This window comes from Oncorhynchus mykiss, chromosome 15 (genome assembly GCF_057628025.1).
Source record: "Oncorhynchus mykiss isolate SJ-2025 chromosome 15, ASM5762802v1, whole genome shotgun sequence".
NCBI classification, from domain to species: Eukaryota; Metazoa; Chordata; class Actinopteri; order Salmoniformes; family Salmonidae; genus Oncorhynchus; species Oncorhynchus mykiss.
The window spans coordinates 25,157,501-25,181,517 of NC_143036.1; the positions used below are offsets into that span (position 1 = coordinate 25,157,501).

At 41.0% G+C, this 24,017-nt stretch overlaps 1 protein-coding gene across 1 annotated transcript in view; it reads right to left on the reverse strand.

Moving 5' to 3' along the window:
• Positions 1–21,273, reverse strand: part of gpr158a (G protein-coupled receptor 158a) — a 107,244-nt gene extending 85,971 nt beyond the window's left edge. The window contains exon 1 of the mRNA XM_021562794.3: positions 19,931–21,273. Coding sequence (XP_021418469.2) covers positions 19,931–20,823 — 893 coding nt within the window. The 5' untranslated portion in view covers positions 20,824–21,273. The remainder of the gene's footprint in view (positions 1–19,930) is intronic.
• Positions 21,274–24,017: the final 2,744 nt, after the last annotated feature.

The following is a 24,017-nucleotide window of genomic DNA, read 5'->3' on the forward strand; positions in this document are numbered from 1 at the left end:
CCTACTTCAATTTGCTTACCGCCCCAATAGATCCACAGACGATGCAATCGCCATCGCACTGTACACTGTTCTATACCATCTGGACAAGAGGAATACCTATGTAAGAATGCTGTTCATTGACTATAGCTCAGTATTCAACACCATAGTATCCTCCAAGCCCATCATTAAGCTTGCGGCCATGGGTCTGAACACCACCCTGTTCAATTCAGTCCTGGACTTCCTGACGGGCCGCCCCCAGGTGGTGAAGGTAGGAAAAAACACCTCCACTTTGCTGATACTCAACACTGGGGCCCCACAAGGATGCGTGCTCAGCCCGCTCCTGTACTCCCTGTTCATCCATGACTGCGTGGTCTTGCACGCCTCCAAACTAATCATCAAGTTTGCATACGACAGTAGTAGCCCTGACTACCAACAATGACGAGATAGACTACAGGGAGGAGGTGAGGGTCCTGGAAGTGTGGTGCCAACCTCAACCAAACAAAGGAGTGGATCTTGGTCTTCAGGAAACAACAGCAGGAGCATCCCCCTATCCATTTCGACGTACAGCGTTCAGCGTACATGTCTTTGACAAACTGAATTGGTCCCCCCACAAAGACAGCGTTGTGAAGAAGGCGCAGCAGCGCCTCTTCAACCTTAGGAGCCTGAAGAAATTTGGCTTGGCACCTAAAACCCTCACAAACCTTTACAGATGCACAATTGAGAGCATCCTGTTGGGCTGTATCACCGCCTGGTATGGCAACTGCACCGCCCGCAACAGCAGGGATCTCCAGAGGGTGGTGCGGTCTGCCCAACGCATCACCGGGGGCAAACTACCTGCCCTCCAGGACACCTACAGCACCCGATGTCACAGGAAGGCCGAAAAGATAATCAAGGACAACAACCACCCAAGCCACAGTTTGTTCACCCCGCTATCATCCAGAAGCCGAGGTCAGCACAGGTTCATCAAAGCTTGGACCGAGAGACTAAATAACAGCTTCTATCTCAACAGCTTCCATCAGACTGTTAAATTCTGTTAAATAGCCATCACTAGCGCATTAGAGGTTGCTGCTCTATATACACAGACTTGGAATCACTGGCCACTCTAATAATGGAACACTAGTCACTTTAATAAAGTTTACAAATGTTGTATTACTCATCTCATGTGTATATACTGTATTCTATCACATTCTACTGTATCTAAGTCTATGCCGCTCTGATATTGCTCGCCCAATATTTATATATATATTCCATTCCTTTACATTAGATTTGTGTTTATTGTTGTGAAATTGTTAGATATTACTGTCAGATATTACTGCACTGTTAAAGCTAGAAACACAAGCATTTCGCTACACCCGCCATAACATCTGCTAAAAATGCGTATGTGACAAATAAAATGTGATTTGATTTTTGGTAGCTAGTTAAGTGTGCCTTGAATGCTAAACAAATCACAGACAGTGTCAACAGCAAAACACCATCACACCTCCTCCTCCGTCCTTCAAGGTGGGAACCACACATGCAGAGATCATCTGTTCACCTACTTTGTGTCTCACAAAGGCACGACGGTTGGAACCAAACGTCAAATTTGGACTCATCAGACCAAAGGACAGATTTCCATCGTTCTAATGTCCATTTCCCGTGTTTCTTGGCCCAAGCAAGCCTCTTCTTCTTACCGGTGTTCTTTAGTAGTGGTGTCTTTGCAGTAATTCGACCATGAAGGCCCTATTCATGAAGTCTCCTCTGAACAGTTTATGTCAAGATGTGTCTGTTACTTTAACTCTGTGAAGCATTCATCTGGGCTGGTAACTCTAATGAATCCTCTGCAGCAGAGATAACTCTGGGTCTTCCTTTCCTATGGTGGTCCTCATGAGAGCCAGTTTCATCATAGCGCTTGATGGTTTTTGAGACTGTACTTGAAGAAACTTCAGGTTCTTGAAATTTTCCGGATTGACTGACTTTCATGTCTTAAAGTAATGATGGACTGTCATTTCTCGTCTCTTATTTGAGCTGTTCTTGCCATAATATGAACTTGGTCTTTTACCAAATATGTCCATCTTCTGTATACCACCCCTACCTTGTCACAACACACCTGATTACCTCAAACACATTAAGGACAGAAATTCCACAAATTAACTTTTAACAAGGAACACCTGTTAATTGAAATGCATTCCAGGTGACTACCTCATGAAGCTGGTTAAGAGGATGCCAAGAGTGTGCGAAGCTGTCAAGGCAAAGGGTGGCTACTTTGAAGAATCTCAAATATAAAATATATTTTGATTTGTTTAACACTTTTTTGGGGTTACTACATGATTCCATATGTGTTATTTCATAGTTTTGACGTCTTCTCTATTATTTTACAATGTAGAAAATAGTACAAATAAATAAAAACCCTTGAATGAGTAGATCTGTCCAAATTTTTGACTGGTACTGTATCTATAAGAAAAACTTCCTCAACTAGTACTACAAAGTTAACACTACTTCTAATCTGTATAATTACGTATTTACACTAACCCTTGTAGGAGTTATTATTAGTAATTGGTACTAGACACGTTGCAGTATCATGCATAGAAATCATTGTACAATTATAGGAAACGCTTGGCTGGAGGCGAAACACTTAAAGAAAGGTTTATGAAGAAGTGAACCTGCTACTGAAAATGGAAAGGCAGGAGCTTGTAAGGCCCATATTTACATTTCACTGAACTGCAACAGCATTCTGTTCATCGACTGGCTGTAATCCCCTCTCGTACACACATGCATATGCACATACGAACACACACACACATGTATGTGCAACCAGAGACGCATGTGCGTGTGCACACACACTCACCACAAGGGTGGTATTTCCCCAGTTTCTTAGGTAGGTTACATTGACAGATGGGTTGTTTAGCAACAAAACTGATGCGTGCGCATCTTTAGGGCAAAACAACTGTCATCTCCAAAGGCTTATTGATTGAGAACATTTGAACTACATTTTGTCTCCAAATATTTACTGAAAACATAAATACATTTTCACAATAAGTACTTGTTGTCTTTCAAATACATTGTTACAGTTGTTGGTAAGCTAGCTAGTGAATTTTAGCCATATCAGTATAGGCCTGACATAAGTCAAAATACCTCAAAACAAGATATGGTATTAAGAACTAGCTGAAAACAAGCCAACTAAGAATCCACACATGGCAGCTTATTGTACGTGTTAGCTATCTGACTAGCTAGCTTTCTGACCATCCAGAATCATAAAACACACAGCCTTCTGCATCATCATCGTTGCGCACACATCATATTCGTGAAGTTGTCAGGCAACCCGTCACTGCAACCTGGACTCAGGGGTAGACCTAACATAGTAAATGTAAATTCGGGACACCACAATTACTATGATATGTTACATGTCTTGTGATATGTATTAATTTGTGGATGTCCATCATCCATTTCGTATGATATGTTACCCTAACCTCAACCCCTAACACCAACCCCTAGCCTTGCTAATGTTAGCCACCTAGCATTAGCCACCTAGCTTATGTTTTCCACAAAAAATTACAATTCGTATGATATGTTACCAATTGTATTTCATACAATATGTACGGAAACTGCACCGCCCACAACCGCAAGGCTCTCCACAGGGTGATGCGGTCTGCACAACACATCACCGGGGGCAAACTACCTGCCCTCCAGGACACCTACAGCACCCGATGTCACAGGAAGGCAAAAAATATCATCAAGAACAATAACCACCCGAGCCACTACCTGTTCACCCCACTTCCATCCAGAAAGCTAGGTCAGTACATGTGCATCAAAGCTGGGACAGAGAGATTGAAAAACAGCTTCTATCTCAAAGCCATCAGATTGTTAAACAGCCACCACTAGCACAGAGAGGCGGCTGCCTCCCTACAAACTTGATATCATTGGCCACTGTAAAACATGGAACACTAGTCACTTTAATAGTGCCACTTTAAGAATGTTTATATACCTCACATTACTCATCTCATATGAACATAATGTATACTATATCCTTCACTATCTATTCTTTACTATCTATTGCATCTTAGCCGCTCTGTTACTGCTCATCCATATATTTCAACGTATATATTCTTATTCCATTCCTTTACTAGATTGTGTGTACAGTGCCTTGCGAAAGTATTTGGCCCCCTTGAACTTTGCGACCTTTTGCCACATTTCAGGCTTCAAACATAAAGATATAAAACTGTATTTTTTGTGAAGAATCAACAACAAGTGGGACACAATCATGAAGTGGAACGACGTTTATTGGATATTTCAAACTTTTTTAACAAATCAAAAACTGAAAAATTGGGTGTGCAAAATTATTCAGCCCCCTTAAGTTAATACTTTGTAGCGCCACCTTTTGCTGCGATTACAGCTGTAAGTCGCTTGTGGTATGTCTATCAGTTTTGCACATCGAGAGACTGACATTGTTTCCCATTCCTCCTTGCAAAACAGCTCGAGCTCAGTGAGGTTGGATGGAGAGCATTTGTGAACAGCAGTTTTCAGTTCTTTCCACAGATTCTCGATTGGATTCAGGTCTGGACTTTGACTTGGCCATTCTAACACCTGGATATGTTTATTTTTGAACCATTCCATTGTAGATTTTGCTTTATGTTTTGGATCATTGTCTTGTTGGAAGACAAATCTCCGTCCCAGTCTCAGGTCTTTTGTAGACTCCATCAGGTTTTCTTCCAGAATGGTCCTGTATTTGGCTCCATCCATCTTCCCATCAATTTTAACCATCTTCCCTGTCCCTGCTGAAGAAAAGCAGGCCCAAACCATGATGCTGCCACCACCATGTTTGACAGTGGGGATGGTGTGTTCAGCTGTGTTGCTTTTACGCCAAACATAACATTTTGCATTGTTGCCAAAAAAGTTCAATTTTGGTTTCATCTGACCAGAGCACCTTCTTCCACATGTTTGGTGTGTCTCCCAGGTGGCTTGTGGCAAACTTTAAACAACACTTTTTATGGATATCTTTAAGAAATGGCTTTCTTCTTGCCACTCTTCCATAAAGGCCAGATTTGTGCAATATACGACTGATTGTTGTCCTATGGACAGAGTCTCCCACCTCAGCTGTAGATCTCTGCAGTTCATCCAGAGTGATCATGGGCCTCTTGGCTGCATCTCTGATCAGTCTTCTCCTTGTATGAGCTGAAAGTTTAGAGGGATGGCCAGGTCTTGGTGGATTTTCAGTGGTCTGATACTCCTTCCATTTCAATATTATCGCTTGCACAGTGCTCCTTGGGATGTTTAAAGCTTGGGAAATCTTTTTGTATCCAAATCCGGCTTTAAACTTCTTCACAACAGTATCTCGGACCTGCCTGGTGTGTTCCTTGTTCTTCATGATGCTCTCTGCGCTTTTAACGGACCTCTGAGACTATCACAGTGCAGGTGCATTTATACGGAGACTTGATTACACACAGGTGGATTGTATTTATCATCATTAGTCATTTAGGTCAACATTGGATCATTCAGAGATCCTCACTGAACTTCTGGAGAGAGTTTGCTGCACTGAAAGTAAAGGGGCTGAATAATTTTGCACGCCCAATTTTTCAGTTTTTGATTTGTTAAAAAAGTTTGAAATATCCAATAAATGTCGTTCCACTTCATGATTGTGTCCCACTTGTTGTTGATTCTTCACAAAAAAATACAGTTTTATATCTTTATGTTTGAAGCCTGAAATGTGGCAAAAGGTCGCAAAGTTCAAGGGGGCCGAATACTTTCGCAAGGCACTGTATTAGGTTTTGTTGTGGAATTGTTTGATATTACCCTGTTAGATACTGCTGCACTGTCGGATCTAGAAGAATAAGCATTTTGCTACACTCGCAATAACATCTGCTAACCATGTGTATGTGACCAATAGACTTTGATTTGATGTTACGAATTTGCAAAACGTATGATATGTTACAAATTCAAGTTTGTTGTGGTAAATGTTAGCTAGGTGGCTAGGCTAGCAGTTAAGGTTAGGGTTAAGAGTTAGGTTTAGGGTCAATGTTAGGGTTAGGGGAAGGGTTAGCTAACACGGTAAGTAGTTGCAAAGTAGCTAAAAGTAGTAAATAGTTTCAAAGTTGCTAATTAGCTAAAATACTATAGTTGTCTGTGATGATATTCAAATCAAATCAAATCAAATTTTATTTGTCACATACACATGGTTAGCAGATGTTAATGCGAGTGTAGCGAAATGCTTGTGCTTCTAGTTCCGACAATGCAGTAATAACAAGTAATCTAACTAACAATTCCAAAACTACTGTCTTGTACACAGTGTAAGGGGATAAAGAATATGTACATAAGGATATATGAATGAGTGATGGTACAGAGCAGCATAGGCAAGATACAGTAGATGGTATCGAGTACAGTATGTACAAATGAGATGAGTATGTAAACAAAGTGGCATAGTTTAAAGTGGCTAGTGATACATGTATTACATAAGGATACAGTCGATGATATAGAGTACAGTATATACGTATGCATATGAGATGAATAATGTAGGGTAAGTAACATTATATAAGGTAGCATTGTTTAAAGTGGCTAGTGATATATTTACATCATTTCCCATCAATTCCCATTATTAAAGTGGCTGGAGTTGAGTCAGTGTCAGTGTGTTGGCAGCAGCCACTCAGTGTTAGTGGTGGCTGTTTAACAGTCTGATGGCCTTGAGATAGAAGCTGTTTTTCAGTCTCTCGGTCCCAGCTTTGATGCACCTGTACTGACCTCGCCTTCTGGATGATAGCGGGGTGAACAGGCAGTGGCTCGGGTGGTTGATGTCCTTGATGATCTTTATGGCCTTCCTGTGACATCGGGTGGTGTAGGTGTCCTGGAGGGCAGGTAGTTTGCCCCCGGTGATGCGTTGTGCAGACCTCACTACCCTCTGGAGAGCCTTACGGTTGAGGGCGGTGCAGTTGCCATACCAGGCGGTGATACAGCCCGCCAGGATGCTCTCGATTGTGCATCTGTAGAAGTTTGTGAGTGCTTTTGGTGACAAGCCGAATTTCTTCAGCCTCCTGAGGTTGAAGAGGCGCTGCTGCGCCTTCTTCACGATGCTGTCTGTGTGAGTGGACCAATTCAGTTTGTCTGTGATGTGTATGCCGAGGAACTTAAAACTTGCTACCCTCTCCACTACTGCTCAATCGATTCAAACACACAACCTACGGGTTGCTAGACATTCACGTTATACATCTATCCATCCTTCCATCCATCCACCTCAACCAACCACTCTACTTTCTTTTTTGCCTTAAGTAGCCTTCTGTCTTATGTAACCATAGCAAACGTAACATAGCATACTAATTTGAGTGTCCCGGAATTAGCTTTACTATGTTACGTCTAGTCTATGAGACCAGGCTGGTCTATATGTAAGACAAAAAATGGACACCACTATCCATGTACCATTATCTTGTGATTTTTTTGAACTGAGAAAAAAACGAACAAGGTCCCTACACCTGCAGATTTGTTAACAAGGCTTTACCGTGCTTATGATTTCTAATGTTTTTTTTGCCTCCAGTGCCATAGAATAATGCTCCTGTGCAATACACTTTTAGAAAAAAAAGGAGGACCCTTTGAATAACCATTTTTGGTTCCAGGTAGAATACTTTTGGTTCCATGTAGAACCCTTTTGGGTTCCATGTAAAAGTCATTTACACAGGGAACCCAAAATAGTTTTAATTGGAAGCAAAAAAGGTTGTCCTACGGGAACAGCCTAATAACCCTTTTGTAACCCTTTTACCTAAGAGTGTATCAATTACAGAGAACAATTTCCAACCCAGCACTCATTCCTAATGACAAGTCATCCTTACACCTCCCTCCTCAACAGTAAGAGCTGAGGAAATGAGTATATTTTTCTCATTTGTGGTAATGAAGAGGAGCTATTCCAGTAGACTTCCAGTCATTGCGCTAACGCTAGATAGCAATGGGTTGGGAAACTACCTTCAACTTCCTTCAAACTGCACGCAGAGACATAAAAAGGGATTGATTGACAAAATCTCATACTGTCCCTTTAACATGGGAGAATCTCATGAAATAGTGTTTGACCCGTAGTTGGTTAGATCCATGAGGCTTATGAGGACGGTGGGTTCCGATGGCAGAGAGGATATAGGAGGTTGACTGCGCTATTCAGTCACAGTATGCTGCTATCTTTTCACCTTGTTTATTTTTACTCTAGGTGCAGCAGGTGTTTGCACCTGATTTACCTGCACCTGCTGTTGGCAACCTCACTGTGATTTGGAGAACAGCTTGGCACAAGCAGATACCGACAGAGATGAGAAAAGAAAAAAGGTGCAATTTCTCCGTCCTCCTATGATGCTACCAGCTGCTGCCAAAACTAGATACCGGTAAACGATATTTTGAAAATAATGCATTTCAATGTTCTGCCTCTGACACAATCATACAATCATTCAGTCTCAACTACCTAAAAAGTAATATTTGGATGTGTACATAAACTGATACTATGTACTAGGACATTAATATTACTCCTAGTACTTCTTCCAGTCACGTACACATGTGGCTATGAATGTTGCTGGTGAAGCACTTTATCCAGGTGCAAGTGAACTGGCTTATAGTGTACCCAGTGGACATAATGTGATGTGTGGACAAACACTCCCTACCTACAGTATGCCGTTATTTATAACTCTTGCTGCGACCTCGCCTGACCCACACCCCCAGCCAGTGCTCAGTTAACAAGACATTGCTTTCCCACCAAACAAACAAAAAATATGTTCTGCCCTCTGGATCCTGAGATAACACACTGTCTGCTCGTCACATCTTGTCCAAAATACCCTGAAAAGCTTCATTTGGCTTTTTTCTTCCGAATTCATCCATCTCTTTTGGAGCCTAAGCCAAATTCCCCAGGCAATTTTCAGCAGCCAAGCCAAAGCGTCCATATGGTACGCAAAAAGTCTCAAGCACGTGCAGTTTTCTGAAGTGTCCAAATGCCTAGAACCATGGCTCTATCCGACAGAGGCAGTGAATGAATAAAGACGACACCGTTGGAGTGCAATTTAATCTGGGCAGCCACAAGGAGCAGGCTCCAAAGGCATCATAGTGGTCAATGGGCCCTCAGGCACAAAGGCTGAAAGATCACAGGGAACAGGAAAGAGTCTTGTCCCAGGAATCAGAGAGCTCTCTTTTTTTCTCCATCTCCATTCATTGCGGGTTCTAAAGAACAGTGGGAGAAAGGATGAGCATCGGACAGGGGGGGTTCCACTTCCTCTAATGGACCAGTCAGCCACAATGCCGTGCTAATATTGGCCTATGTATGCGAGCATATTGGAAATTTTATCAAAGCCTATTTGTTGACAGGGGAATTTATGACAGAATTTTTACGACAAAACATAGGTACAGCAGATCCCCTTATTGTATGGGACACTTTTAAATGTGCCTTTAGAGGCCATTCAATTCAGTACTCTAAAACAAAAGCATTTTTTGTCAAAAGAGTCCATATTAACGAAGGAAATAGAAGGTCTAATAGAACAGATAGATAAAACCGGTACCATAGAGGCTCAGAATAAGTTAGAGGAAAAACAAAAAGAAATGGAGGAACTTATTCAAGAAAGAAAGTATAATATATTATAAAAAATAAAACAAACTTGATGGAATATGGGGAAAAATGCACCAAATAATGTTTTCATCTTCAACATATAAATGCTACCAAAAATAATTTACTGAAACTTGTCACCCATGATTCACCAAATTAGATATTGAAAGAGGAAGCAATTTGTTTTCGTTTCAGTCTCCTCCATCTCCTCTAACTGAAGCTAATTGTATGGATTTTTGTTCTATTAATTATGTAAAATTAACAGCTGTACAGAAAGACTCATGTGAAGGCAGAGAAGGAACTTCTTGATGCTATTAAAGCCAGGGCTGGATGGCATACCAGTTGAGGACCATTACTGGCATGTTTAACCTCTCTGATGTAAATGGTAGATTATCAGACACTCAACAAGAAGGTCTGATTGAATTATTACTGAAGCAGGATACAAGTGGTAAATATAAAGATCCAGTCCATTTACAAAATTGGAGGCCCCTTACACTTCAGTGTTGTGATGCAAAAATGTCTTGCAAAATGTATAGCGCATAGAATTGAAAAGGTATTGTCAGATCGTATTCATTCTAATCTGACAGTTTTTTTTTACATGGATGATTCATTGGAGATAATATAAGACAAGTACTGGAAACAATAGAACACTATGAACAATCTGGGAAACCAGGTCTGCTATTCATAACTGATTTTGAAACAGCTTTCGATAAAGTACGACTGGAGTTTATACATCAATGCCTGGAATATTTCAATTTTGGAGAATTTCTTATAAAATGGGTTGAAGTCATGTATAGTAACCCTAGGTGAATTTTTGTTAATAATGGCTTACTTCCCAGAAAGTTTTAAACTGTGAAGAGGAGTAAAACAAGGTGGTCCACTATTGGCATTTCTATTTATTATGGCCATTGAAATGTTAGCTATTCAAATCAGATCCAACAATAATATCAAGGGATTAGAAACACAGGGCTTAAAAACAAAGGTGTCCTTGTACGCTGAAATCTTCTATTTGGATCCCTCCACAGCCTCATAGAGGATCTAGATACTTTTTCTAACCTCTCTGGATTACAACCAAATGATGATAAGTGTAACTATATTATTTATTGGATCCCAAAAAAATGCAACTTTTACATTGCTGTGAAGTTTACCAGTAAAATGTTCTGAGGTGGACATACTCTGTATATATATTCCCGAAATAAATAAATGATCTCATTCCAATACATTTTTAAAGAAAGTTAGCAAAAATAGACAAGAACTTACTACCATGGAAAGAAAAATACCTGTCTATTTGTGGAAAAATCACCCTGACTCTTTAGTCATATCCCAGTTTACCTATTTCCATATGGTCTTGCCTACACCTAGCAAACAGTTATTTAAATTATATGATTAAAAAAATATTACATTTTATTTGGAATTATATAATGAATATGAATTCAGAGGGCAGAAATTATTGAATATTAAAGCATTAGACCTCTCACTAAAGGCTTCAGTCATGCAAAAGCTACACTTAAATTCGAACTGGTTCTCTAGCCAATTAATAAGAATGTCTCACCCCATGTTCAAGAATGGCCTTTTCCCCTTTATTCAGATTACAACCTCGCACTTTCAGTTGTTTGAAAAGGAAATATTCGCTATTTTTAAAACAAGCCATAGAAAGTTGGTTGCAATTTCAATTTAATCCACCAGAAAAGAAAAATATATATAATAATTCAACAAATATTGTGGTTAATCTCAAATAGATAACTTTTTTTTTTTTTAAGTTATGTCACACATGCAGCTAACAAAACTAAATGTCTGCTCTACCCAAAGAGTACGGACCAAAAAAAGGACAACTGTGACATATAGTTTACAAAATAGTTGCGAAGACATTTTCGACGTACTGATTCCACGACACATGGTTTATGAACTGACCTGCACAACGATGCCAGATTTAAATTATTATACAAAATTCTTGCAACCAATAGAATGTTATATATATACATGGGGGAATACCACCTTCCCAGCTCTGCAGATTTTGCTGAGAGACAGAATCAATAGATTATTTATTTTGGTATTGTCCATATGTAGCTTGTTTTTGGTCACAGGTCCAGGAATGGCTGAAGAATTGCAACATTTACCTGGAGCTAACCCTGCAGATAGCACTACTGGGTGGTCTGAAAAGTCATAGTCAATCGATCAATAATATAAGAATACTCTTAGCAAAAATGTTTATTTTAAATGTTACAATCTGTAGAAATTATGAGAATTGAAAGGTTCAGAATTTTTGTAAAACATAGCACAGTTGAAAAATATACAGCAAATAGAAATCCAATATGGATGGTGTTAAGAGATAGATGGGGGGGGGGGGGGGGGGGGGGGGGGGTTGAATGGAGCTGAAGTTTGGGACTAATAACAACTAATAACAACAAGATAACTAATGTAAAACATACTGTGTCCGTTAAACGTATATACACTGTAGGTTCAAGACTTTTGTGAAATAAATAGATGGGAGAGGTTGAGGTTAGAGGAAGGACAGGAGTGAAAACAAACTAAATATAATTATTTTAAAATAGACTGTGCCCATAAAATGTATATAGTATGTATAAACTAGAAGTAGAAGCCTAAGAGTTGTTGTTCACTTTACTCCAATTAGGGGATGGGTGGTAGGGTTAGAAAGTTTAAAAAATAAAACTTTTTTTTTTTAAAGATGTGTGTACATATTTACATATACCTTAGCCAAATACATTTAAACTCAGTTTTTCACAATTCCTGACATTTAATCCTAGTAAAAATTCCCTGTCTTAGGTCAGTTACAAGTCCAACGCTCTAACCACTAGGCTACCTGCCGGCCCAAACCGGCAGGTATGTGTACGTATGTATATGTATTGGCATATATTTTTTTGCAAATATATATTTACATACATTATATTTGCAAAACAATATATGGGGGATTGGATGGAAGATACAATCTGTCTGCAATATTAAAACGTATCTACCCCCTAAAAAAATATAATAATAATATTAGCCCACGTACTTTGAAGTCTCTTCCACATGTTTCAAAGTCAATATGCTAATACATGCAGTGATTTGCAGAAATGCTGAGACCTAATGCTAAATGGAGTAGAATAGTCATCAAAAAGAAAGGAGGACCAAGGCACTCTTCATATAATTAATTAAAATGCCTTTATTTGTATGGCATGTTCTCTGGAAACCGAGTTTAAAAACTCCAACGTGTTTCAGCTGCATGGCCTTCGTCAGAGAGTACAAAGATATGATAATACAATGTCTTCTTTTGAACAGCTTTTTTTCAATCAACCCTGATTTGAAGAGGGAGTGGTTAAAGAATGCATTGGACAACACCTAGCAAGCAATGCTATACACATTAAAAAGTGAAATACTGTAGATATGTTATCAAAAATTCAACTCAAGGCTAGAAGCATCAGAACCCCTAGAAGGGTAGTTCTAACCTTGAATATGACTGGGCCAAGTGCTACGAATAGGAGAGCCATCTATTTTATAGTCCACTAGATCACAGCAGACATGGACCACAACAGTCTAAACATAGCTGAGGGCAATAGAGCAAAATGTCCACTAGATGACAGCAAATGGACCTCTCACGACCCTACAGGACAGGTGAGAAATCCATATCTTCATTTAAACCAGGGTATTTAGTGGCCTGTAGTTTGTAAATCCAAAAACGTTCCCTTTGGGTTAGCTGTTTAAGATGACCCCCTTTTCTAATTGAGGCCAGAACATGATCAATACCCATAGCTTGAAGGGAGGCAGGGTTGCCATGGTGTAAGGACTTGTAGTGCCTTGACATGGGGTAGTCTTCATTGCCTAGCCGTATGGCGTACTTGTGGTCCACTAAGTGGTCTTGAAGGCGCCTCTTTGTCCGTCCAATGTAGAACACCTTGCACTGTTGACGTTCAAATTGGAGATGACATGATTGGTTTTGGGGGCAGAATAGTCATTCAGAATTGTCTTTAAAATCCTAAAGCCTATACTAACTAGAAAGACCAAGAGCAACAACAAAAAGTATGTTCTCCAATGGTCAAATGGTTTCCATTAGAGAACTATGTAGCCGGCTTTCAGTTTGGCTCAGCAGCTGACTGCTATCTGGACAGCTTGAATGCTACGGGACATCCCACTGTCCTCCAGAGTGGGAGCACAGTGAGGTGCCAATAGCATCTGCTGAGATGGTGGCCTTCCAGAAACAGCTAGTAAGGAAGCCCCAGTATGCCTCTAGCTAAGTGGAATAATATGCTAGTAAGCTGTGAAGATCAGAGAGGACAGAAAATTATCATTTTGACAGCCATACTCTCTGAGATCAGGGACTTCAAATTGCAACAAACACAAAACCTACCGTAATGTTGCAATAACGTTATGCCAGGGTAAATTATATGGTTTTACAGCGCTGTAGCAACGTTGTATTTGACGTGTGCAATGGCTAGCTAAAAATCCCTAGGATTGGCGTACATTTTCCATTGATGCCATGGGGACTCCACTGCTCAGTAAGGTTACTTGTCAATACTCTGTTGCCAATCAGGTAAATGTAAACAGTGAGTAAACGGCTGAGGCTCATTGGACACACAAAAACACGACTTCCCCTACATAGAGAGAGAAAGCAATTAATAATAACCATTTCATTAATAATAACCATCTCAGTGGTTTTATTAATGATAATCAAATCACCATCTGTTGTTGCATGACAGATCGCCTACAGGGATTTTAATCCTGTAATGTCTTTAGATTTATCCCCATGTAATCTTTTGCAGAGAGCTAGAGCTGTAATACAGTAGAGAAGGCCTAATGAGAGATGTGTTTGGGCTGGCTAGTTAGGGGTAAAGATACATGCTGTAAACAATATTGGGCATAATAAAGGATAAACAATTCAGCTATGGCCATGTCTCTGCATGTTTAGCTGAACTAAGAGTAATGGTGAGATTATCTTAAATTTGATCTTCTCAATACTATGGATACTTTCACTTTTCATTAATTTGATAAAGATGGGGGTATTGCTCAATCATCTCAATCATTTCTGGGTTACGGTCTAAAGAAAAGAGGGTTGATGTGAGGGTGTTTAAAGTGCAGTGCCGCTATGACAGAAAAGCGAGAGCACTCAAGAGAACGGCGTTCAGTGCTTTCTGTGACATTAAAGTCGCCATGGGCGTTCCGTCTGCTTTGATGACCGGCGACAGAACCCCGGTTGCGTTGCTTCATGGAGGCAGCAGAGGCGGAGTCCGGCCAGCGGCTAGCTGGTCACATGAGTCTCTGCTTGTCCTGTCAGGTTAATACATTTCCATCACATTGGAGACGTTTTCCCAGAGAAAATCGGACATTGTGATCATTCTTTGACATAATGCATAAGGTGTTGTGCTCTTCTGAAAGATATGATATATTTGGTTATATGTGGGCAAGCATGTGACTTGGGCTGGCTAAACAAATGACTTTTGGTCAGAGGAGCTTTGATTGAATACAACACATGAAGAAGTGACCATGTATGTTATGCCTGGCTTAGTGTACAGTCATCATGGCAGTGCCAAGATATTACCACTGCATACTGTATATAACTATATTAAATGGTTGTCCTTGTCCCATCTCTACACTCTCTACACTCCCCTCTCTACACAAAAGGTGCTATCCAGAACCTAAAAGGGTTCTTCGGCTGTCCCCATAGGAGAACCTTTGAAGAACCATTTTTGGTTCCAGACAGTACCTTTTACACAGAGGGTTCTACATGGAACCCAAAAACGGTTCTAACTGGATCCAAAAACGGGTTCTCCTATGGGGACAGCCGAAGAAGCCTTTTGGAACCCTTTTTTCCCAAGAGTGTACTCTACCTCATCCATTCTCTGACACTCATTTTCTAGTCTACAGTATAGTCAGTATGTTTAATATTGTAACTTCATAGAATATTTGTATCTTGAATAGAGTAATAAACGTGTAGGTAGTATATCGGTCATGATCCTTCTTGTTCTTTTCTTTGTATTACTACAGTAGTGTGCATAATGAATGGATTTGCAATCACATTAACAGAGTAGAGAATCTATGTTTTCATGGGGTCTTTTCAACTCAATGTCTATTCAAACTGATGTAATCGAGACACCGCATTGTGAAACTAGATGAACTAATGTATCCAACCGTGCAATCACGGCTTGAATATTGGCCTGTCAATATTCAAGGAAAGCTGTTCCTAGTACCTGTGATAATGTGCACAAATGAAAACAAATCTTATTTTAACGGACTCCAAATGTCAAGCAAATAGAGGTTAATCCCTTCATTACATGTTATCCTCTAACACTGAGTTCAGTTGCTTACTGGGAATAAAGGTGATAATTATATGGTCAAAAGGGAAGGACACTTTTCCTTGCTGGGTTCTTACCAGCTTGATCAGAATGTGAGTGTGAGCTCCCTTACAAAGAAAAACATGAAGAAATCCTGGTGTACCAGTCAAAATTTTGGACACACCTACTCACTTGGGGGCGGCTGGTAGCTTAGTGGTGAGAGCGTTGGGCCAGTAATTAAAAGGTTACTAGATCGAATCCCAGAGCTGATTAGATAAAAATCTGTTGTTCTGCCCTTGATCAAGGCAGTTAACCTAATGTTCCTAGGCCGTCATTGTAAATAAGAATTTGTTCTTAACTGACTTGCCTGGTTAAATACAAATCCAGGGTTTTTATTTATTTTTGACTATTTTCTACATTGTAGAATAATAGTGAAGACATCAAAACTATGAAATAACACATATGGAATCATCTAGTAACCAAAAAAGTATTAAACATATTTTATATTTGAGATTCTTCAAAGTAGCCACCCTTTGCCTTGATGACAGCTTTGCACACTCTTGGCATTCCCTCAACCAGCTTCACCTGGAATGCTTTTCCAACTGTCTTGAAGGAGTTCCCACATATGCTGAGCACTTGTTGGCTGCTTTTCCTTCACTCTGCGGTCCAACTCATCCCAATCCATCTCAATTGGGATGAGGTCGGGGGATTGTGGAGGCCAGGTCATCTGATGCAGCCCAAACTATGAAAAACACCCCCAGACCATTATTTCTCCTCAACCAAACTTTACAGTTGGCACTATGCATTTGGGCAGGTAGAGTTCTCCTGGCATCTGCCAAATCCAGATTTGTCCGTTGGACTGCCAGATGGTGAAGCATGATTCATCACTCCAGAGAACATGTTTCCACTGCTCAAGAGTCCAATGGCAGCGAGCTTTACACCACTCCAACCGACGCTTGGCATTGTGCATGGTAATCTTAGGCTTGTGTGCGGCTGCTCGGCCATGGAAACCCATTTCATGAAGCTCCCGAGAAAACAGTTATTGTGATGACGTTGCTTCCAGAGGCAATTTGGAACTTGGTAGTAAGTGTTGCAACCCAGGACAGACGATTTTGTTATTTTGTTATTGTTATGCGCTTCAGAGGTCCCGTTCTATGAGCTTGTGTGGCCTACCACTTCGCGGCTGAGCCGTTGTTGCTCCTAGACATTTCCACTTCCCAATTACAGCACTTAGAGTTGACTGGGGCACCTCTAGCAGAGCAGAAATTTGAAGAACTGACTTGTTGTAAAGGTGGCATCCTATGACAGTATCACATTGAAAGTCACTGAGCTCTTCAGTAAGGCCATTCTACTGCCAATGTTTGTCTATGGAGATGTCATGGCTGTGTGCTCGATTTTATGCACCTGTCAGCAATAGGTGTGGCTGAAATAGGAAAATCTACTAATTTGAAGGGGTGTTTAAGACATACATCTTTCACAACGTCCAGCTACATCTTGTCCATCTTGTCTGCCGATATCACCCTTGGGCATCTGTGGTGAAAGGTGGCAGAGCTAGTGCTGTGTTTGTCAGACCATGAGACATCCCGAAAATCGGTCTTGTTGCATAAAAGTCTGTAGCATCCAAACGGTTTCGCCTACAAAGCACCCGACTGAAAGCTGAGACTCTCAGGAACATGATGGGTTTCTCCGTTTTGCTCTAGGATGCCCAGAAATCTCACAAGACTCCTCTTCTGTCAACTTATTTCTGTAGTTTCCAAACAGTTTAGGCTACAAACTTATATGAATGGAAGTATATAAGGAGATCGCTTAGTGCCTAAAATAAGCGGATAAATACATGTAAAAATACACTACTTTCTCTCTCTCTCTCTCTTACACACACACTCGTCCCCGATGGGTGTACCTAAGGGCCAGAACTGTACAGATAGCATGTCTCTACACACTGTTCTAACTACACCCTGTGGCCTCCCTCTTGTCCCCTGTGGCAAATGTTGATGAATTGAGAGGATGTTCAAAGTGTGAGCTCACACACCTCCATGTGAGCAGGTTGATCTGCCACACACACATCCACACATGTTCATATAGACACACACTCATTCTACTGTACCAATCTACTGTACCGTATAGGGACAGATTAGTATGTGTTTGCACCACTATAAAGTTTGCTCAAATCTACTTTGAATAACTGTAGAAAGACATTAACTTATTCACAGTTTCCCTCTCCGTGTTGTGGGCAACAATTTTAACATGAGGCACAAATCTCAAATTCAGAACGAGTGCATTATTAGTAAAAACTAAAAGTAGCTGTTGAAGAATTAAAGGACTGGAATCAAGATGGCCCAGGGTTGTTGTTGAACATCTTTCATTATTAATTCATCATTGTATTGATTGCGTATTGATCTGGATAGGAGACTGAGAAGTGATGTCTGACGCAGTATATTAGCAAACATTTCCCCCTTTGTATCTGTGTATGGGGGAGGTAAGGGACAGAAAGGTTTTAAGAGAATATATACATACATATTTACTTTTAATCTAGTCTGAGATGAGGTAATTGGACATCACACAATTCAAAGAGAACGTGGAGGGAAAGGGGTCACAAAACAAAATGTTGACTAAGTAAAAACCTGATCAACCACATATCATCTTATAACCAGATAGGCCTATCCTCTGCGTTAAACAAAAGGTAACACAGCAGTCTTAATGGCTGAGCATATGACAGCATCCCAGCATGTTCTCATGTAGTTTGAAGGTGGGGGTAAGAAAAGACCAGACTGATACAAGCTGTTATTTAATAACTAATCATTGAGGTGAAACACAAATGTTTTATGTACGGATAGTGATTCGCAACAATGATTTTCAGAAGAGAATGTATAATGCTGACCGGTGAGACATTTCCGAAGTACCTGTGGGATCAATTGGATTGAAAAGATGCACCATTGATTGCTGTTGTTGTGGCCACTCCCCAAGGACCCGAGACAATACATAACATCCCCTATTTAACCAGTATGATGTTGTTAGTGAGTTTACAGGGTTGATGGGGTAAAAATGCATTGTAACATTCTTGTTGTACGTTGTTGTTACATTGAAGTAACATTGGTATCACAAATGGACATGATGCTGCATCTGCAATGAGGAAAGGGAAACTGAAGAGAAAATTAATTTGATTCCAAAGCTTAATTTAACCTAGCTATAGTAAGCCTTATACAATGTTCAGCACGATATGTCTCATTTGCAATCCATGCCTTTCCGTGAGCAACCCTGGTGTGTGTCAATTAAATATCAATTGAACGCAGTGCACACAACTATCTATCTGAATAAAAAATGTATCACGAAGATGTCGGTCAAAATTCTATTGAGCTTCACTTAGGCTAGGCTACCTATTCCACTGTTGTCGTAAACATGGCAATACCACACTTACAGGAGCCCTACTAGACAGTAGTGGTGGTAAACATATTGGAGCATGAATAATAGATAAAACACTCATATTCAAGAATATATATTTCAACATTCCTCGTTACAGCTGAGACGCAAACTGGCCACCCTGGAGCTTGCGTGTGACTGTCTCGCATTTCAATTGGATGCAGTTTACTCGAAATACCAGGATATTATGTTTATTATGCACATTTGAGTGATATGAAAATAGAAGGATTCCTTTTCGGATAAGGGAAAAGCACGCACCCAACACTGTATGAGTCGTAAAGGATATGTACGAGTTTGAAAAATTAATTAGCCAGAGGTTTCCATCGTTGCAACGGAATAACATCGGGAGTTATTTTTAGCATCATCCTCTGCACCTGCAGTGACGCTTTCCCAACGCGCGTTGTTAGACGAGAGAAGGAGCGACACCCGTTGGAAACAACGGCGGCGGTAGATAATTTGAAATGAATAATTAGCTTTCACGCCAAAGTACGGAGTACCAGTAGACCTACCACACCAACTGAAAAGTATTATATTGCGTTGGGCATTGGTGTGTTTTAAGAAAGGTGACTTAAACAAAGCAAGTATAGGCTACACAAAGACACCAGCATTCGGCTGCCTCACTACTTTACTCATGTGCCAAAAGTAACGTTACCTTACAGCAGCAGCATAGGCCTACTATTCTGGTATCTCCTGGGTGCAATGCTTATGAATAACGACTGAAACAACAGTAGTAGTTCAACCATACCTGAACTCTGGAGCCAGGTTGGGTTTGAGGCCATAGAAACCAGCTGATAGGGTCAAAAGCCACCGCGGGATGAAATTCCCGTGTTCACACTCCAGGTATGGTGCTGACCATTTGATATGGGATTTGTCAGGTATGAAACTCTCTCCTCTTTTCAGAGAAGCGTCAACTGATGTAATGTCTTGGCTCAACACCCTTTTGTGGAAGTGGGGCTTCTTCTTGTCTTTGATGTCGTGGTACCACTCTGTCTCGGCCGTTCTGTTTTTGAGGTGATGGTGGGCCGTGCTGGAGAGATCCTGGAGAACTATCTCGCCTCCTGCTCTCGTAGCTTGGAGAAAGACAGAGGGCCCTTGGGCAGACGACTCAGTGTTGAATATGACCACGGCCCTGTGGATCTTGGAGTCCCCCTCCAATATACTCCTGACCAGCGCGTGGTACCACTCAATGTCTCTTCGGAGACTCTGCTCCCTTGACCTGTTGGCTTGCAGTATCATGTTTAGGAAGTTAGTGGCGTGCATCACAGTGTCTAGCACGCTGTGCATGGTATAATGCGGGGCCGTATGAGACCTTCCTCGCAGAGCACTGAGCTCGTATCTCCGTGAGCAGTTGGCATGTTTTAAGGTAGTAGAATCCCCTGTGTGTAAAAACGCCGTAACGACCCGAGGAAGATGCTCCTCGATAGTCTGCGGCAAGACAGAGCGCTCTGTCGCGCCTTTTGGCAGATGAGACGCACGAAGATGTGCTTGTTGGTACTTGATATGAGTGTTGTAGATCGGCTGCTGTGCTCTGATATCTCGCTCGTGCACTGGCCACTCCACATGTCTATAATTTGATCCAATAACAAATCCCACTTGCAACAGTATTGATAAACGGAAAACAGCCATATCCCCAATCATTTTACAGATGTTTGGCGACTGGGTTGATGCTCAGCAAATGATTGCGTTGGGCACCATAGAGCGAGCCAATTTCTCAGTTACAAAATCTTTTTTTTCACCTGTAGATATTCACGCGAGTTCCACACTTGGCTCCTGAAAATAAGATAACTATTTTGAAATCTCTAATCAAATCCCTTATTTTTTCTCCAAACATATGTCACGTTTGGCTTGTTATTGTGTCTCCCGCTTGCAGCTGTTTTATCCTCTCTGATTCCGTTTGGTAAACCAATCTAAATAACATCCAACACGGGCTTGGGTGTTGCTTGGCGTCCTCCTTAGACTGTGATGTTTGTACACAGCCTGAATTGAAACGGGGAAAAAATCCTCAGATTTTTGGAAGCAGCGAGTCAGTACTTCACACTTGGGTGACAAACACACTCCGCCCTCTTCCGTCCACAACAAGCAGTAACTAAACCGTGGGGACATCGGGAACCATTCGTTCTTAAAGCCCGTCTCCTTCATTATCTTATAGGATTTCTAAAGTGCCCTTGATTCGCGTATGGCCGTTTCCTCTGTCAATCATTGCAATGGGAGCGCGGGTTAGGTGGAGCGGCGAAGGAGCTGTCCAGTGCTGAAAGCTGCGCTCGAGAAAAACAGGCAAGGAAAGGAGTCGCTCGCTCAGCAACCTGTGATCTCTCCCAGATGATGATTTTTAGAGGGAGACTTTCGGTTATTCTAATCTTTAATAACGTTCTGAAGATAGGTTCACATTATTTGGGGATTTTATTTGTAAAGGTATTTTGTCGTAAAATACGCGGTGTTTATTTATTTAGGCTAAGTGTTATAAACGACGCTGTCCATAGGCTAGTCAACAGGGATAACAGCAGAATTGACTACACATTGAAAATGTAGATGTTGTAGGAAGAGTATATTGTCAGTTGTGGGTTAAAATTGTGCAGAGTCAATCTGTTGAGGCGCTAAAGCCTACTCTATAATAGGTATAGGCTACAAATGGATTGATAATTAATGCTAAAAACATGCCACAGCGCAGATTACGTTGCTTTCGTCTTTATTAATAAATCCGTTAGTGACTACAGGCCTAGGAGGCAACCACAATGTAGGCTAAATACAAAACCATTCATCACAAATTGATTAGACACATTTGAATACATCTTGAATGATGTCACAATGGCTGAATTTACACAGGCTACCGAAATCTGATATTTTTTCCACTAATTGGTCTTTCGACCAATGACATCAGATATTTTCAAATCAGATCTTTTTCAGAACTGATGTGATTGGTCAAAAGACCAATTAGTGAAAAAAAGGATCAGAATTGGGCTGCCTGTAGACGCAGCCAAAGTAGGCTATATGGCATCGAAATTGTATTGTATCCTTTCTGCCTCGCAGACAAATATGGTCCAAGAAAAGGCGATGAGGGACCACCGGAAAATAGAACAGGCTGAATGTAAAACGTGTCAAGTTGTGAATCATGGTGCAATGAGTCATTGCAGCTGCACGACCGCTTAATCCGTTGGCTCATGTCTGTAAACAAGGTAATATCAAATAACAAACGACTTCATCTTTCTTTGGACTTGCGTCACTGGGTCATGTGGCACAAAAACAGATTTTTCTCGTTTTAGACATCCTAAATGAATTCTAGGGCGTGGCTTGAGTTGCACAAGTACACACTGTCATATTATGCAATGTCAGTTTCACTCGTCTTTATAAATGAAACAATATGTGAGACGCAATTTGCAGTGAAACACTGTCACACACACAATGGCCAACATTCTTACTCAATTCCATATCCAGTTTATATGGTAATGGATTTTGTACTACAATCAATGCATTCTGTGCCAATAGTAGTTGTTTCTGTGTGCCTAATATATACCTAGATTGTCTGGAGCCTATGCGGGAGCTGTGTGCCTAAATACAGGATGACGGGAGATGAAGTCAGGTTACTAGTAAAAAATAACGTTTCTCCAAGGACGTCAAGAAATGACGTGAGTCTGTGATATCTTGTTGGCCATAGGGTGTCACTATAACCCTCATAAATGTTTATGGGCATGAATATTTAAAGTACATTTTTCGCTTCATCAACAACATTCCTTACAACCAAGACCATCAATACAACAGTCAGGCATTCACAGCACATTTCCTGTCACCTTTGCATATTAGTCTTTTCACACCTTTTCAATGGGTCCCGCTATCCTCACAATCAATCAAGTTGTCAATCAAGCTATAACTTTCTAACCTCATGGGTGGTACAGTATTCTCAACAAGATAATAAATAAAGAAAACATTCAAAGAATGAAGCCATTTCTATGAATTTGCTAATGCACACCTTATTGATTCCAAACTAATCCGACTAATAGAATAGAATATGGACTCCAGTTCTACTTTAGACCTCTTGTGAGGCATAAAATGAGGTGAAGCGTGCCTTGAAGCCTGTTATATTATATCCTGCCAACAGCACCTTGCAAATTCAGGCGTGTATTCCCCCTACAATCTACTATAGACCTGTGCACCTTCCAATCAATAAACTCATCTAAAGTATTCTGTGGGTCCCTCATTTGTGTTATTCATGTAAGCATCATTGAAAGATCATGGCTTCATTAACTCATGTGGACCCTCTATCTATCTCATTGCATGTCTTTCACCCCCCCCCCCCCCCCCCACACACACACACACACACCTCTATCTCCATCTCTCGCTTGCTCTATCTCTCTCCGCCCCCCCTCGCTCTCTCTCCACCCCATCCCTCCTTCCCTCTTTCTATCCATCCCCCTCTCAACCTCCCCCTCTACCTCTCTCTCTCTCTCCCCTATCTCTCTCTGGGGTGTAGGGGCATGTCAAGTCACGCTGTTTGGGCTGGAGGCATCTCATCCAGGGAGGAGGCTGAGGCTGGGGGAATATAGCCGTGACGGAGGGGAAGGAGGGTGTGTGACAGCTGGGTGCTGGGGTGCCTCCTGAGGACCACTAGGGAACTAAACCCAACATCCAAGACAGACTTATGGATCAGCAGAAGCAGGTGCACCCATTGTTATCAGCCACATCTCAAACCTCTGCTTTTCTAATATATTGGTTGAGGAATTGCATAAATTGTGTTTCAGTTCAAAATAACAACAGTATTCACGAGGGATGCAATGTAAATGGCACAGATAAGCAATTTGATACATAAGCAAACACATATCCTGATACATTCATTTTGA